Source organism: Rosa rugosa, chromosome 2 (assembly GCF_958449725.1).
Source record: "Rosa rugosa chromosome 2, drRosRugo1.1, whole genome shotgun sequence".
Lineage (NCBI taxonomy): Eukaryota > Viridiplantae > Streptophyta > Magnoliopsida > Rosales > Rosaceae > Rosa > Rosa rugosa.
In genome coordinates, this window is record NC_084821.1 from 61,906,611 (window position 1) to 61,923,411 (window position 16,801).

Sequence of the window (16,801 nt, forward strand, 5' to 3'; positions counted from 1 at the left end):
GCAGAGTTGAAATTGGTTATAGAGCTAATTAGGTATTATTGTAAGCATTTTCTAATGTCTGATTCACAACCTTGTCTGCATGACTTATAAACATAAACACAAAAAACATAGAAATGTAAGCATGCTTAGTGACCAGACAATACAAAAACGAGATAACTTGGATCATAAGTAATACCTGTAGAGGCCGCCATTGCACCCTTGTCTGCATGACTGAAATGTAAATCTTTGTTTAATAAGTCAATGAATGGTTTGCGAAAAACACCCATGGTTTGCAAGATATATAGTTTCGATCTGAAAGAGAAGGTGTCACATTTGTCTGAAAATTACAACCAAATTGAACGAGTCCACCTTAAGTCTAGACATTATCTGGCTGCTGCTTAAAGCAGGTCAAGGTACGCAAGCCAGCTTAAAACAAAGAAAAACATCCAAGTTTTCTGAAATTAATGTACTAATCAGCTTACTTAACAAGAAATTGCAAGACCAAAAGCATTACATTGGTCTCCGTGACAGGATTAGAATGTCAGATGCTACCAGCTGCTGCTATTGTCTTAATATATAATATTAAGTATATTTCATATCTATTATAAGATCGGTCAACTACTTACATGCAACTACGAACGAATTACGATACACATAACTCCGGATCACGTAAATCTATCTGTTATAAAAAGAGCTGCGCGGCAGAATGAGCTGGTATATATAACAGTTTTGTAAGGTGATTTACCTGACAAGCTGCCATATGCTCCATTGTAGTTCAAATTTAATTGGTTAGTAATATAGCTACCCTTGTCGTTTAGAGAAAGGAACCATCTGAATGCACCACCAATTACCGGCTTGAAAATGAATCCAGGGTAGTGAGGACAAACTTTCTACAGTGAACAAATTATCATACACGGTTACCAAGACTTTTTCAAAACATAAAAATACAGAGGTACAGCCGTACAGGACTTCTTCCATATCTTTGGCATCGGACTCAAGTTCTCTTCAGGACTTCTGTGTCGCAGACCCGACAGCCTCAGGTTCTTAGCTACAACCCTAGCCTGTCTAATTTTCATTTTTTTTTTCATCTTTTATGACACATGTGATTCAATTTCCCAAATGAAAATACTAAATATCAATTAGTTAGTAGTGGTCATTTGCGTACATGTTTCTAATCTGTATTATGGCTAATTGCAGTACCAATTAATGGAGTTGTCTGCAAGGACCCCAAGATTGTTGAAGCCAGTGACTTCTTCTTCAGTGGACTTCACCTAGCTAGCAGGTAACACATCAAACCCAGCTGGTTCACGTGTGACCCGTACGTGAACGTCACCCAAATTCCAGGACCTAACACTTTTGGCATCTCCATTGTGCGTATCGATTATGCACCATGGGGCATAATTAAATGCTCCACACACTGATGATCCTAGAGCTACTGAAGTCCTAACAGTGGTCGACAGGAGGCCGGTTTTGTCACCAAGTGGGTTTTGTCACCTCTAACCCTGAAAACCGTCTCATCTCCAAGGTACTTCAGAAGGGTGATGTGTTTGTGTTCCCAGTAGGACTAGCACATTTCCAGCACAATGTTGGGTATGGTAATGCAGTCGCGATTGCAGCACTCATCAGCCAAAATCCTGGTGTAATTAGCATGGCGAATGCTGCTTTTGGCTCAAAGCCTGACATTTCTGCTGATGTTCTTGCAAAGGCATTCCAAGTGGATACAAACACAGTCTACAACTTTCGGTAAAAGTTTTGGACTCCAGTGCAGAAGCAGCTCTAATCAAGTTGAAATGATTTACAGTTCATGCTAAAGTGTCATTTTATTGCAAACTGTTTTGATTCATTTATCAGGCAAACATGTTAGGCAGTTGTTTTGTTTGATTCTGTACTCTTAAGTACTCTTAATCAAGGTTGATCCATGTATTAGTGTGGTTATTTTATTCATTCAAGATGAGCAGTTTTATGACAACATGCATCCTTCAAAAGACTTTTGGTGATGAAAACAGTTGGCATGGTTGCAAGAAAATTGCAAGTGTTTAAGTAAAAGAGAATTCGAGAGAGATTGTAGAGAGAATTGTAATGTTATTATTGAGAATAGGAGCCCTATATATAGGGATTACAAAGTACATGTTCTAATGTTACAAGGAATACTAATCCGGGTAGGATTAGGAATTCTAGACCATTCTCTCCTATTATTACTCCTAGTTTGATAAGGCACACTAAGTCGATTTTCCTTCAACACTCCCCCTTGTGCCGCTCAAACTTGGTGGTGACACTTCATCCGTTGCCTCGTTAAAAATCTTGCTCGAGTGAAAAACCATGTGGGACAAAAACACGCTCGAAGAGGAGAAAAAGAGTACAACACGTCCTTTACTCTTCGAGATCGAACATGTAGACATCATAACTCCCCCTGATGTCGATATCTCCCCCTGATTGCTACAATCATGGGAGTTCGGATAACTTTCTCTATCCGATACTCTTCACATGTTTCTCGAAGGTGGATTTAGGTAATGACTTAGTGAATAAGTCCGCTACATTATCCTCTGATCGGATTTGATTCACTTCAATCTTTAGAAGTGATTGTTGTTGCTGATTATAAAAGAACTTAGGCGATATGTGCTTGGTGTTGTCGCCCTTGATGAAACCTAACTTCATTTGCTCAATACAGGCTGCATTATCCTCATAAATGCATGTAGGTTCATCTGTGGTAGACTTCAAACCACAACTTCCTTGAATATGTCTAATTACAGACCTTAGCCATATGCATTCACGCACAGCTTCATGTAGAGCAATAATCTCTGCATGATTTAAGGAAGTAGCAACAAGAGTCTATTTTGTAGACCTCCAAGATATCGCAGTGCTTCCCATGGTAAAGACATAACTTGTTTGGGAGCGACATTTGTGAGGGTCAGAGAGGTACCCTGCATCAGCAAAACCCATCAAAACATCATTGTCATTTTGATGGAGGGGAGTAGGATGAGGCCGGCCACCCTGGACGGCGGCGACAACATGGCCGACGGCAATCCTTTGGACGGTGGCATTTCGCCTCTTGGGGTTCGATCCCAAATTTCCGTCATTCCTTTTCTCTCTGTAGGGATAGAATAGGCTCATATCAATCGTACCTCTTAGGTATCGAAAGATTGTCTTTACACCAATCCATTGACGGCGTGTTGGCGCAGAGCTATGTCGAGCTAACAAGTTCACTGCGAATGAGATGTCTGGTCTTGTGCATTGAGCTAAGTACAATAATGCGCCTATTGCACTTAAATAGGGCACTTCGGCCTCTAGTGATTCTTCGTTCTCATCCTTTGGACGAAACGGATCTTTTCCGGGCTCAAGACTACAACCAATCATGTGAGTACTCACAGGCTTTGCTTTATCTTCATGAAAGCGCCTTAGAATTTTCTGAGTATATGCAGACTGATGGATCAAAATCCCATCACTACAGTGCTCGAGTTCTAAACCGAGACAAAACCGTGTTTTCCCAAGATCTTTCATCTCAAATTCGGATTTCAAATATTTAGCAGTTTCCTTTAACTTATATAGAGTTCCAATTAGGTTCATGTCATCAACATAAACTGCTACGATTGCAAATCCGGAACTTGTTCTTTTAATGAACACGCATGGGCATATTTCATTATTAATATATCCCTTCCCAATCAAGTAGTCACTAATATAGTTATACCACATCCGTCCGGATTGTTTTAATCCATATAGTGAGCGTTTTAATCTTATTGAAAACGCGCTCCGTGGTTTAGAGCCACTTGATTTGGGTAATTGAAGTCCATCTGGAATCTTCATATATATCTCTGAATCTAGATTCCCATAGAGATATACTGTAACCACATCCATAAGCTACGTGTCAAGTTTTTCAGAAACTACCAAACTGACAAGGTAGCGGAACGTTATAACGTCCATTACGGGAGAATATGTCTCCTCGTAGTCGATTCCAGGGCGTTGTGAGAAACCTTGCTCCACGAGGCGGGCTTTATATCTTACCACCTCATTTTTCTCGTTACGCTTTCTAACAAAGACCCATTTATGGCCAACAGGTTTTACATTTGGGGGTGTCTGCGTTATAGGCCCAAATACCTGTCTCTTTGTTAGTGAATCCAATTCAGCCTGGATCGCATCTTTCCATTTAGGCCAATCCGCTCTTTGTTGACATTCTTCAACAGAGCGAGGTTCGATATCATCATATTCTATAATTCCTTTAGCAATATGATATGCAAATGCATCATCAATCGCCATAGAATTTCTATCCATCATCTCATGTACACTAGTGTAATTCATGGAGATCTCTCTATTCTCAGGAGTTGGTTCTGACATTGGAGCGTCCCCCAATGATGTCTCTTGGACATAACCATAATCCGGAATATTCTCATGAGATGGATTATTTACATCGATGTTTAATGGATTATTTTGTGCCAAACTCGCCTTCTTTTTTGGGCCAGAATCCATCGAACCTATGGGCCTCCCGCGCTTCCTGGCAGGAGCCATGGGCCTAGCCACTACGTCACCATCACTGTGAGAGGGGACATTGGCGCCATGCTCAATTGCCCTTGAGATGGCGTCATGTCCTCTAATTTTAGGGACATCAATCCTTGCAGGCACGTTTGCAGCAGGTATGTGTGATCTCGTCATTTTAGCGATATCAGAAAAAGCATCAGGCATCGATTCTGCTACATTCTGAAGATCGAGAATTCTCTGCACTTCAATTTCGGACTGTGCGGTTCGGGGATCAAGATGAGACAGAGTGGGGATAGACCACGACAATTCCTGTCGTTCCTGTTGAACATTTATGTTCTTATCTCCCCCTAACGACGGGAAGACTGTCTCATCGAAGTGACAATCCGCAAATCTAGCGGTAAAGAGATCGCCTGTCAAGGGATCTATGTAGCGGATAATCGTTGGAGAATCATATCTAACATAAATGCCTAATCATCTTTGAGGACCAATTTTGGTGCGCTGTGGCGGCGCATTGGCACATAAACTGCACACCCAAATATGCGTAAATGTGAGACATCAGGCTCATACCTAGTCACCATCTGGGACGCAGAAAAGGGTTGAGTGGCAGTGAGCCTCAGACGAATAAGCACAGCTGCATGCAATATTGCATAGCCCCAAGCAGAAATAGGGAGATTGGTGCGCATCACCAATGCCCTAGCGACCATTTGTAGTCGTTTAATGGCGGCTTCTGCGAGACCATTTTGGGTGTGAACATGAGGAACTGGATGTTCAACATCAATCCCAATGGACATGCAATAATCATCAAAAGTTTTTGATGTAAACTCCCCAGCGTTGTCTAATCTTATAGACTTAATAGGATGATCAGGGTGGTGAGCCCTTAACTTAATTATTTGTGCTAGGAGTTTAGCAAACGCAACGTTCCTTGTGGACAATAGCATGACATGTGACCAGCGTGTCGATGCATCAACCAATACCATAAAATATCTAAATGGTCCGCATGGTGGTTGAATAGGTCCACAAATATCACATTGGATTCTCTGCAAGAATGGTATATTTTCTTTGGTGTCTTTTGCAAGGATGGTCTCGATCCTAATTTTGCTAAAGAGCAGGCTTTGCAGAACGAATGATGGGCTTTAAAAACAACCAATGAGGATTTTGGTTGAGCCATGAAGTCACAATTGACTTTAGAAGCAAAATTTGGAGGAGAAAGAGCATTGGTGGCGTCAATGCCACCCTGAGGCCGCAGGGGGACGGCGGCGCCGGCCAAGAATGGCCGGTTTTGGGGGTGAACGGCGCCGTGAGGCGTAGGTGCTCTTTCGGTGTCCAAAATCCGATTTTTACTTCTTTTCGTTCTGAAAAATGGATGTCCGTGTGCAGTCTTTAATATACGGATTATCATATCACGACCTGGGTGTCCCAAACGGTCATGCCAATGCCTATATGTGTCAGAATCCCATAAATCATCTCTCATAACATGATTAGATTCAATGACTCGAATAGTGGTTGCTGACTTGAATACACATTTACGCAAGCATACGTATCATTGTCAAGATAGGGAAATATTATGCCCAAAGTTTATCGTACCACGGGGATTAGTGGCTAACCCACAATCATTGGGTAATCGGAAATAAAGACACTTAGCAAACAAAGAAAAGAAAAAAAGAAAATAAATAAAAATGCAATTCTAAGGCACCAAGCCTTAGCAATGCTCGGCTTTGGTTTGCACCCAAAGCCTAATCAAAACTAAGAGCCTAGTGATGACTATTTACAATGAGGTAGAAATTATGATTCAAAATTGTGATTGTAATTTTCTAAAAGACTAAGTCGAAAACTAAATTAACAACATCAATTAAAAATGAAGAAAAGTAAAAGAGAGATAGACTTTGGGTACTAGGGATCACTCTCTAGCAATTTCAATGCAACGAACACATTTCAAGCAAACAAACATATTTTCATGAGAACCAAATCCCGTACTTAATGCCAGTCAAGTTCACTAAGCCGAAATTTCCTTAAGGGTATTCACTTTTTCGGTTAGGACAAATATGAACTCTCTAATTCATGAGTTAGTACCTTAGTAGGGCTACCAAAACATGAACTAAAGGCCTAGAGCTCTAGAAATTAGGGATTTAAGCATGCAATAGTTACAACCTAAAATTTAACGATTCCTTAGTTCTCTACCTAATGCCGGTTAAGGCCACTAAGTCAATTTCTTTTATTTGGTATCCATTCTTCCGGTTAAGGCAAGAATGAACTCTCTAAGCCTAATCATTATGCCTTGCTAGGGCCACAACGTCTAGGATTAAAGGCGAAGGGCACAAGAAAATAGAAACTTAGGCAATCATTCATTCTCGATTAAGCAACCACTTGACACACCACACTAATTACATGAAGCTAGTGAACAAAAGAACCACCAATTGTATCACACATCACAAATCTCAAAACATAACAAAGAGAATGGTCAATTCCCTAAAATTTATGCATCAAGAATCAATTAACATAGTAATTAGAGTGCACCTATATGAAAATACATTATTTATCACTTGAAAAATATGTTCATTACATCAAAATTGAGCTAGAGTTAGAAACCCTAGCTCCCAAAAGTAACTACTCACAACCCATATTCATGAACATCAAAATTACAAAATTCAAATAGCAAAGAGTAGAAAAGTGTAGGAGAAAACAAAGATAGTCACAAATAGCTATGAAGCTAGCATGATTAGCCTTGAATTACAACCCCACAAAATACCCAAATCTTAAATCTTGTAGAGATTGAACTCCTTGATAAATCCTTGAAGTTTTGTGTGAGTAGTTCTTCAAATCTCAAAAGAAATTATAAAGAAAAGAGGAAAAATAGAGGGGAAGGAGGGAGAGGGCAGCAGCCCTCCCCTTTGGAAATTTGGAGAGCGGCGCTGTTCTGTGTAGATGATAATTAGGTCGTGGTCTCCATATATCATATATGTATATATAGGGTGCTGTTCGTGTAGAAAGGAATGGATCAGGTCAATGGCTGAAGTGTAGTCACGTGGTGAAGAGAACAACAAAGAAGGGTTGGTCAGCATGGTTTAATTAAGCAAATGGTTTGCTTAATTAAATGGTCAACACGTGTGCAGCAACATTTCTTCTTTTATTTTCTTTTATTTATTTATTTCTTTTCTCTTCCACCAACTGCCAACACATGGGCTTCACACTGATGACGTTGACCTTGGTTAACACATTGATCGACCGTTGATTTTTCCTATCATTTTGTCGGAAATTCTATTTTGCTCAATTTTTCTGTCATTTTCTTTCGATTTCCGTAACTCCGCTTATTTCCTACAAGTAAATAAAAATAGATTAATTACATTATAATTAACTTGAGAACTAACTAATTTCTAGTGTTTTAGATATAATTATACGCATAAAAATGCGTGTAATCAGTTGCATACAACCCACTAGAGCGACACATAAGTTTCTCTAATACTCGTTTATGTCTGTAGTCATTAGAGGTGATGCAAATGAACTCTTGTCCATTCTCACAATGTGTTTCCACATGAAAACCATTGGCTCTTATATCTTTGAAGCTCAATAAGCTTCTTCCTGCCCTAGGAGCATAAAGAGCTTCGGTGACATTTAAAGTTGTGCCATTTGGCAACATAAATTGAGCTGGTCCTCGACCATGAATCAATTGAGATGATCCAGCTATCGTAGTCACAAAAGATCGAGTAGGCGCCATCCATAGGAATAGCTGCCTATTTCGAAGGATGGTATGTGCAGTTGCACTATCCACGAGGCATTCTAGCTCTCCGGGAAACATACTGAAAAATAATAAAGTTCGAAATTAAAATATGTCCAAGACATTGAATAAAATAAATCGATACTTTATTAATAATAGCCAATGATTACATCAAAGTTTCTTTGACCAAAATCTAATCCAACATAAAAATCAAATCGTAGTCACTCAATCCGTTCGGTAATTTCAATTTGGTTGTGACCAGGTAAGGTAAGGCGAGATTTTGGTGGAGCTTTGCTCACTTTTAAAACCGTTCTCTCAGATCAAACCTTGCCTAGACATCACAATTACTCTTGAGTACGCCTAGAGGGAAAGAGTTAATACAATAAGTCATTTTATTGATAGAAGGCATAATTGTCATTACATAATTCTTGGAAAAAATAAAGGACTATACTAATCAAAATCTGCAGCATCCTTGTGCAATTCCTTGTCAGATTTGAAGTCCGATATGGTGAGATTGACGTTGGCATCATCACCATCTTCTTCTCCTTATTCGGCAAGATAGGCTTCATGCTCTCTAAAGTCTCTATATGCCTTGTAACGCGCAGCAAGTTGATCGCTGGCATTGCATTGCTTGAACCAATGCTCACTTGATCCACATCGATGACACATGTCATTGTGATTGCCTCCCTTTAATTGAGGTGCATTGTTTGCACTTGGGTGGCGTCCCCTAGAGGAGTTGGCGCCATTCCCACGGCCTTGGACGGCTCCACCACGTCCTGGAGGTCCACGGCCTCCTCTCCCACGTTGCCATGTATTTCCACTTGTTCGTCCTTCATTCTGACGATTATCTTCCTTTGTAGGGCGGTTATATGGACCAGAACGTCCGTTGTGTCCCTTATTCTTAGGGTTCCGCTCCTTACGCCCTCATTTGGGTGCATTATTATAATTCGCCTCGTGAACGCTCTTAGTTCCGACAGGCCTTGAATTATAATTCTTCACGAGGATATTATCATGTTTTTCAGCTACATACATAATATTAATTAGCTGATGTAACCTCGTGAGCCGTCCAGCATTGAATTCGGTTCGATATTGCTTCGATAGTAAAATTTCTGAGACGGGGAAGGTGGAGAGAGTTTTCTCAATTAGTTCTTGCTCTGTGACAGGCTGTCCACAGAACCCCAACATAGTTTTGAGGCGCAAAACTTCTGAATTATATCCAGCTACAGACTTGAAGTCGGCGAATCGTAGATTGCTCCATTGAACTTTCAAGTCGGGGAGGAGGGTATCCTTGACGTTACCAAATCGCTCTTCTAGCGCAACCCATAATTCTCTAGCATCCTTGATTGCCATGTACTTCAATCGGAGTGATTTATCCATGTGGCGTCTCATCAAGATGAGAGCGGTGGCATTATTTGTAGCCGTACGCTCAAATATGAGCTAGGGATTTGGTGCTTGAATTACGGGTAGGATCCCTTTTGAAGTGAGATGGTTCTCAACATCCGTGACCCAACTATGATATTCCGAGCCAGTTGAGTCAAGGATAGGAAAGTCAAGCTTTGACATCCTGAAATAAGAAGAAGAAATATATTAGTTTCGGAGTTAAAACTTCCACGACAACTAAATAATAAGATTTCCGAGCTAAGCTACCAATAAATCGGTTTCCAAGAAAGATTGGATTAGACCGAAACAATGATGTTTGTATGGTCAAAAATCGATGCTTACGGACGCTCTTAGTCCGAAGTCTTTACGAACACTCTTAGTTCGTTTATAGCGTGAATCCCCACGATTCCGCTCTTTATAGAATCGAACCCACGTTGAAAGAAAGGTGGGATGTAGAAGAAGGGAGGTTGCAAGTCCCCGAAGAAAAGAAGGAGGAAATTAAGTTCGAAAGCGGGAACTTTAATTATAGATACTTACTTGTTAATTTGAAGCTTGAAGACTTGAAAGCTTGAGTTGATGTAGATGTCGATTGGGAAGTCGAGGTGGCTCGGTGTTGATGTGTAGCCGGTTGGTAGTGTAACAGCAAGGTATACGTGCAACAGGGGTTGCGGTAATGCTGCAGGGGCAGCAATGAAAGAGGAGGCTGGGCCGAGAGGTACTGCAAGGCTGCAGGGGCAGTAGCAAGGCAGCGGTGCAGGGCTGCAGGCGCAAGGGCGCGCAGGTGGGCAGCAGGGGCTGCGGTGCAAGGTTTTAGGTGCACGGGCACTCAAGCAGGCAGTTGAGGACGCAGGGGCGCGCACGGGGTTAGGCTGCGGTGGTGGCTTTGGCTAGCACGGGCTAGGGGCTTCGGTGGTGAAGAAAGATTTTCAGATTTTTGGTTTTTTTTTGGCTTTGTGGTTAGAACTCGTGCTGATAACGTGTTTAAGTAAAAGAGAATTCGAGAGAGATTGTAGAGAGAATTGTAATGTTATTATTGAGAATAGGAGCCCTATATATAGGGATTACAAAGTACATGTTCTAATGTTACAAGGAATACTAATCCGGGTAGGATTAGGAATTCTAGAACATTCTCTCCTATTACTACTCCTAGTTTGATAAGGCACACTAAGCCGATTTTCCTTCAACAGCAAGATGTACGTTCACAACGAACTTTTATTGATAGAACTGTGTGATACTGTCTCAGTATATTGACCAAAAAAAAAATTTAACACAAAGGATAAACTTTCCACTAATGGTATTTCTGCCACATGAAGATCATCGCCAAAAGTTCTTTACTTGCACTATTGCATCTTGAGCTCTGATGATCAACATCATAAACTTTTCTGCAACGTTTAATGCTAGTAGTTGCATGTCCTTAGTGATATGATATCCTTAGCATATCATGCAAGACACACTACTCTCTGTGCCTAACCAGCAGCCATGCTATCATCAGTATTCATGCCTTTAGCAAGGCAAGAAAAAATTGAAAAATAATTAGATCAACAGGAAGCTGCAAACTCACTTTAAAGAGAAACAAAAGTTGAAAAGTTCATCGTAGAATGCAAAGCTCTCAACATCTGCACAGAAATTTTGGGAACTAATGGACAACCATTAGTACTGAGTACTACTGATTTATGGAGCTATGGACCTCTATATTAGGAAAATGGATAAGTACCTCAATGTTTGGCTCTAAGTTAAAATTTTATGAAAGGGCATTTGATGCATAGAGATCAGGAAAGGATGAAAACCCTTGTTTTTGGGAAATTCTTGGAGGAAAGGTCTCCCTTACTATATTCTCTGCTATTAAGGAGGATAACTTTAATAGTCTATTAATTTAACTTATGCTATTGAAGTTTCTACCCAAAACTAAAACAACGAAATAAACATGTCTTCAGAAAAATTCCATAATTATTATTTCATGAACCAAAATAACCAAGAAGAACAACAAAATTCCTACTGTGATAATTACATTGCCATATGAACAGAAATAAATTATCTCAATACAGAATCAAATAAAACAGACCAAAATGAATTTCACTGATGAATGAACCATATCTATTTGCTAAACACATTAAGCACACTAAATAAACCATATCGCCATATCGGACTCTAGAACTTTGACTGAAGATTGTAGATTGTGTCCTTATCCACTTGGAAAGCCTTTGCAAGAACATCAGCAGAGATAGCAGGCTTAGATCCAAATACTGAATTGGCGATGCTAATAACACCTGGATTTTGGCTGCTGAGAGCGGCAATGGCGACTGCATTAACCTTTCCAACGTTGTGCTGGAAATGCACAAGTCCTACTGGGAAAACAAACACATCACCTTTCTGAAGCACCTTTGTGATAAGTCTGTTATCGGGGTTGGAAGTGACAAAACCCACTTGGAGGGTCCCTTCGAGGACTGTTAGGACTTCAGTGGCTCTAGGATGAGTGTGAGGAGCATTGATGCCCCATGGTGCATAGTCGATACGAACAAGGGAGATACCAAGAGTATTAAGTCCTGGAATTTGGGCCACGTTCGCAGGGGTCACACGTGAACCAGCAGGGTTTGATGTGTTGCCTGCTAGGTGAAGTCCACTGAAGAAGAAGTCATTGGCTTCAATAAGCTTGGGGTCCTTGCAGACAAGGCCATTAACTGGTACTGAAATAAATCATAAGAAAAATACATTAGAAACATGCCTATAATTTATATACCAAAAAAAATTAATATTCACTTATATATCAACTGGGTTCTATAGAAGTACCTGAGCTTTTCAGATCAGCCACACAGAAATCCTGAAGGGAACTTGGGTCAGCGAAAGCAAGGGAAGAAGTTATGGCAAGGAATGCCAAAATTAGAAACTTAGAGGCCATTGGAAGCTAATTCTCTCAAGGAAAAAAATAGTAAACTCAGAAAGCTGTTAGGAGCTTGATTTGTTTAATTTTTGTAACTGGTGAGGATGAAGTTGAATTGTTGATCAAAAACACAATATGTGTCTACTTTTATAGATGACGCTACATTAGGAGGTTGTATCTCTATGTTTTGTTATGCATTGACAAGGTCTATTTTCTGCAACCGTGTATGACATCGTTTGAATGATTGTCATCTATTGCCTCATGGTAAATCCGGTGCCGGCATTGAATTGATTCCTTACGGTTTCCTCATATGACAAGAAATGAAGAATTGCCAGGTCAAAGCTAATGGAGGCTTGTATTACTCATAAGCTTCTAGCAAAGTATCATGGCCTATTGTTAAGTAATTAGAAACAGTAAGAGAAAAAGCAACTTTTATGATTTTTTTTTTTTTTTGAAATAGGGCCAGTACGGCTACCCTCAAGCCATGACCATTAATGAAACCTCATAATACATATGGGGGGGGGGGGGGGGGGGGGGGGGGACATGATACCTGAACCCCAAATTACAATAAGCATAAGAAGAACATCTCGAGATAATAACGAGAGTCTCCACAAAACATATGTATTCTAACATGCATCAATTAGCGAAGAGTGCACCTTTGGAAAAGAAATGAAGACAAATATATATATATACAGGCGGGTTCTGAAGCGGACGTCCGCACTTCGCTAAAGTGCGGACGCCGGCGTTGCAGCCCAGCTCAGGCGTCGACGGCGGCTCGAATCGGGCCGGAAGCATCCCAGACGGCTTCTGGGCACCGTTCGAGGTCGGAGGAGGTCGGTTTCTGGGCAGCCACCTCACCTGCAACTGCAGGTTCTGTGCAGCACCGGAAAACCCGTCGCCGGCGACTCCACTCGACCGCAGACCCCTCCGCACGACCCCTGGGCTCCCTCCGGCAAGCCGCGCCGCGCCGTCGTGGCCTGAGTTGGGCTGCAGCGCCGTCGTCCGCACTTTAGCGAAAGTGCGGACGTCCTCTTTGGAACGCGTCCGTATATAAATATATATATATATATATATATATATATATATATATATATTTATATATATGAATAGGATTGTAGGTAGCAGATCTCATACTTAGGATACTGACACAGACGTTTAGAATCTTTAAGGAACCAAGTGTCAAATTTGTGTGTTCATATTACATCAAGTTGAATGAGTCCACATTTAGTCCGGCCAGATTAATTAGTGTTTCTTAGAAAGACACCATTAGAATCCAAATATTTAATTCTTGATAGGAAATTGCAAAGACCATAAACATGACTATATATAGGATAAAATTTATCTGATGCTACCAGCAGCTATTGTCTTTTATAGAATGAGCCATAATATGAATCCATACAGCAACTGCATGGAAGAATTAGACAATGATAACTACATTAAATGGATTCAAAATGATACAAATCTATCCAATTTAAAAGGAGCGCGCAGCAAGAGACTGAGGTGCTAAAGAAGTTTGACCTGGCTTCTTGTCACATAGGGATAGGAACTACTTCAATGCCGGCAACAATTGCCGTCCCCTGAAAATAAACCTAGGTAAGTAATGACAAACTTTCAGTGAAGAAATTGTCATACACGTTACCAGACTAGACATGATCAGAACACCACTAAGGCTCCATGATCTCTCTCTATAAATGCAGAGACACATGCTGGTCTCAATCCACAATTCTATCGAGTTTCCTTGCTTTCCAAGCTTAAACAAAGTTTCTCCATAAAAAGAAAATTATTCCGAAGTTCCAATGGCCTCGCAGTTTCTATTGTTAGCATGCCTTGCTATGACAGCTTCTATTGCTTTGGCATCTGACCCAAGTTCTCTTCAGGATTTTTGTGTGGCTGATCCATCAAGCTCAGGTAACTAGCTATAACAATTAATATTCTTATAAATAAGTGATTGATTTTCCCAAATAGAAATACATAGTTGATATAATCAATTAGCACTAGTTAGTAATGTTTCTGATGCATTTTTGACATGATCAAATTTCAGTACCCGTGAATGGACATGTGTGCAAGGACCCCAAGCTAGTTGTCGCCGATGACTTCTTCTTCAGTGGACTTCACCGTGCAGGCAACACATCAAACGCTGCTGGTTCAAAGGTGACCCCTGCTAATGTTGCCCAGATTCCAGGACTTAATACTTTTGGTATCTCCCTAGTTCGTATTGACTATGCACCATGGGGTATCAATGCTCCACACACTCATCCTAGAGCTACTGAAATCTTGACAGTCCTTGAAGGGAGCCTCCAAGTGGGTTTTGTCACCTCCAATCCCGAAAACAGACTTATCACAAAGGTGCTTCAGAAGGGCGATGTGTTTGTGTTCCCAGTAGGACTTGTGCATTTCCAACACAATGTGGGAAATGTTAATGCGGTAGCCATTGCAGCTCTGAGCAGCCAAAATCCAGGTGCTATTACCATTGCCAATGCAGTGTTTGGATCAAAGCCTGCCATTTCTGCTGATGTTCTTGCAAAGGCATTCCAAGTCGACAAGGACACAATCTACGATTTCCAGTCCAAGTTCTAGACTCCAACTTGGAACCTTTCAAAAGGGGTTTGACATGCGGTTCATTTGAAGTGTGTACAATATTTTACTGTTCATTTAGCAATACGTACAATCATGTTCAGTCTGATTTTTTGTTTGATTCTTTTACTTCAAGAGAATGATTTGTTTCTGATTACTTAGTGATCCATGTTAGAAAGGTTATGTATGAATTGGTTTGATTCTATTTCTCCAAAGGCCTTGTCGATTTATTTGATTCCTGCAAATCTCCCCTTCCACATTGAGTATTAATGCATCCTCAATGAAAGCCTCTAGAGTGTCTTTTACGCGGAAAAATTTGCTTCCTCTTTCCAAAACAGAAAAACAAAAAACAGAACAAATTTTGGGTACTTTTGTCAGGGATTAAAGAACACGAAAGACACAAAATTGAATGAGTCTAAATTTTAAGTCTGGAAATTATTTGGTTCACAGACACAAAATTATTGGAGAACACAAACCAGCTATCTACTAATTTACTTAAAAATTAAAAAAAAAAACATAATAGTTTTTTTTTTGGGAACATTTCCCATAGTTGGTTACATTGTGAAGGTCCCAACAGTGGATACTATATACCTATACAGATATAGCTACTACACAAGTTATGAATGACTCAAATCTTTGCATTATAAAAGAACCAGCAAATTTACAAGCTAACTACCAACTTTGCAGTTCAAGATATGTGACTAGTACGGAGCACATTATGTTTGGCCTGGATAGCTAGCTATTCTTATCATATACCTGAAAACAAAGAAAGATAAGCGAAACAAGCTTCCAGTGATACAAATTTTTATACAGGGTTCCAAAGTTTAGACCCTATAAAAGCAGGATCATATATATGGTGGTCTCAAACCACAATTCGACTGATTGAGTTTGTTCTTGCTTACAAAGTTAAGCAAATTTTGTCCATCTCTCTGTCTAGTGAGAATCAATCAATTCCAAAAATGGCCTCTCGATTTCTGTTGCTAGCATTACTCGTAGTCATGACTTGCTCCATTGCTTTGGCAACTGAGAGTCTTCAAGATTTCTGCGTAGCACAGCCAACACGCTTAGGTAAGTACAACAATCAAACTGCTTTTCACTATCTGATTATAGTTATGTTTCTTATGTATTTTTGCCACAACTAATTTCAGCTGCAGTGAATGGCGTTGTCTGCAAGGACCCTAATCTTGTTGAAGCCAATGACTTCTACTATAGTGGACTTGACATGGCAGGCAACACATCAACTGCATTCGGTTCACGTGTGACCTCTGTTAGGGTGAACCAAATTCCAGGACTCAACACCTTTGGCATCTCCATTGCACGCATCGATTTTGCTGCATGGGGTGTTAACCCTCCCCACACACACCCTCGCGCTGCCGAAATCTTGACAGTCCTTGAAGGCAGCCTCCAAGTTGGTTTTGTCACCTCCAACCCCGATAACCGTCTCATCACAAAAATACTTCAGGCTGGTGATGTGTTTGTGTTCCCGGAAGGTCTTGTGCATTTCCAATACAATGTTGGATATACTACTGCAGTCGCCTTTTCAGCTTTTAGCAGCCAAAACCCAGGAACTGTTACCCTTGCCAACACGGTATTTGGATCAAGGCCTCACATCTCTAGTGACATTCTTACAAAGGCTTTCCTAGTGGATAAGCAAGCAATCTACAACATACAGGCAAGGTTTTAGATTCCATTACTGGATTCAGCTCTATCTAATAAATTCAAAATTGGTTGACAGTTCGATCATCCAAGTGTTTCGGACGAGTTTCGAAAATTGTTAGTGTTATTTCAGATCAGTTAGCAATGTAATT

General features: G+C 40.5%; 3 protein-coding genes and 1 pseudogene across 3 annotated transcripts; 3 read left to right on the forward strand and 1 right to left on the reverse strand.

The window, feature by feature from the left end:
- The first annotated feature begins 240 nt into the window (after positions 1-240).
- On the forward strand, positions 241-1,810 carry LOC133731226 (putative germin-like protein 2-2; annotated as a pseudogene).
- Positions 1,811-11,470: 9,660 nt separating this feature from the next.
- On the reverse strand, positions 11,471-12,546 carry LOC133729112 (putative germin-like protein 2-1). The gene is made up of 2 exons (XM_062156584.1): positions 12,329-12,546; positions 11,471-12,225 (listed from the first exon to the last, which is right to left on the reverse strand). Exons 1-2 carry the CDS (start codon positions 12,435-12,437, stop codon positions 11,690-11,692), a joined length of 645 nt encoding a protein of 214 aa, XP_062012568.1. The 5' UTR covers positions 12,438-12,546; the 3' UTR covers positions 11,471-11,689.
- A 1,534-nt stretch (positions 12,547-14,080) lies between these two features.
- Positions 14,081-15,150, forward strand: LOC133729110 (putative germin-like protein 2-1). Its single transcript, XM_062156582.1, has 2 exons — positions 14,081-14,327; positions 14,461-15,150. Exons 1-2 carry the CDS (start codon positions 14,216-14,218, stop codon positions 14,994-14,996), a joined length of 648 nt encoding a protein of 215 aa, XP_062012566.1. The 5' UTR covers positions 14,081-14,215; the 3' UTR covers positions 14,997-15,150.
- An 802-nt stretch (positions 15,151-15,952) lies between these two features.
- LOC133729113 (putative germin-like protein 2-1) lies at positions 15,953-16,677 on the forward strand. The gene is made up of 2 exons (XM_062156585.1): positions 15,953-16,061; positions 16,142-16,677. The coding sequence occupies exons 1-2, from the start codon at positions 15,953-15,955 to the stop codon at positions 16,675-16,677; spliced, it is 645 nt and encodes a 214-aa protein (XP_062012569.1).
- Positions 16,678-16,801: the final 124 nt, after the last annotated feature.

Coding starts and splice junctions, on each gene's coding strand:
- LOC133729110 (XM_062156582.1), top strand. CDS start 14,216: ATGGCCTCGCAGTTTCTATTGTTAGCATGCCTTGCTATGACAGCTTCT. Junction 14,328..14,460: donor GGCTGATCCATCAAGCTCAG/GTAACTAGCTAT, acceptor ATCAAATTTCAG/TACCCGTGAATGGACATGTG.
- LOC133729113 (XM_062156585.1), top strand. CDS start 15,953: ATGGCCTCTCGATTTCTGTTGCTAGCATTACTCGTAGTCATGACTTGC. Junction 16,062..16,141: donor AGCACAGCCAACACGCTTAG/GTAAGTACAACA, acceptor AACTAATTTCAG/CTGCAGTGAATGGCGTTGTC.
- LOC133729112 (XM_062156584.1), bottom strand. CDS start 12,437: ATGGCCTCTAAGTTTCTAATTTTGGCATTCCTTGCCATAACTTCTTCC. Junction 12,226..12,328: donor GGCTGATCTGAAAAGCTCAG/GTACTTCTATAG, acceptor GATTTATTTCAG/TACCAGTTAATGGCCTTGTC.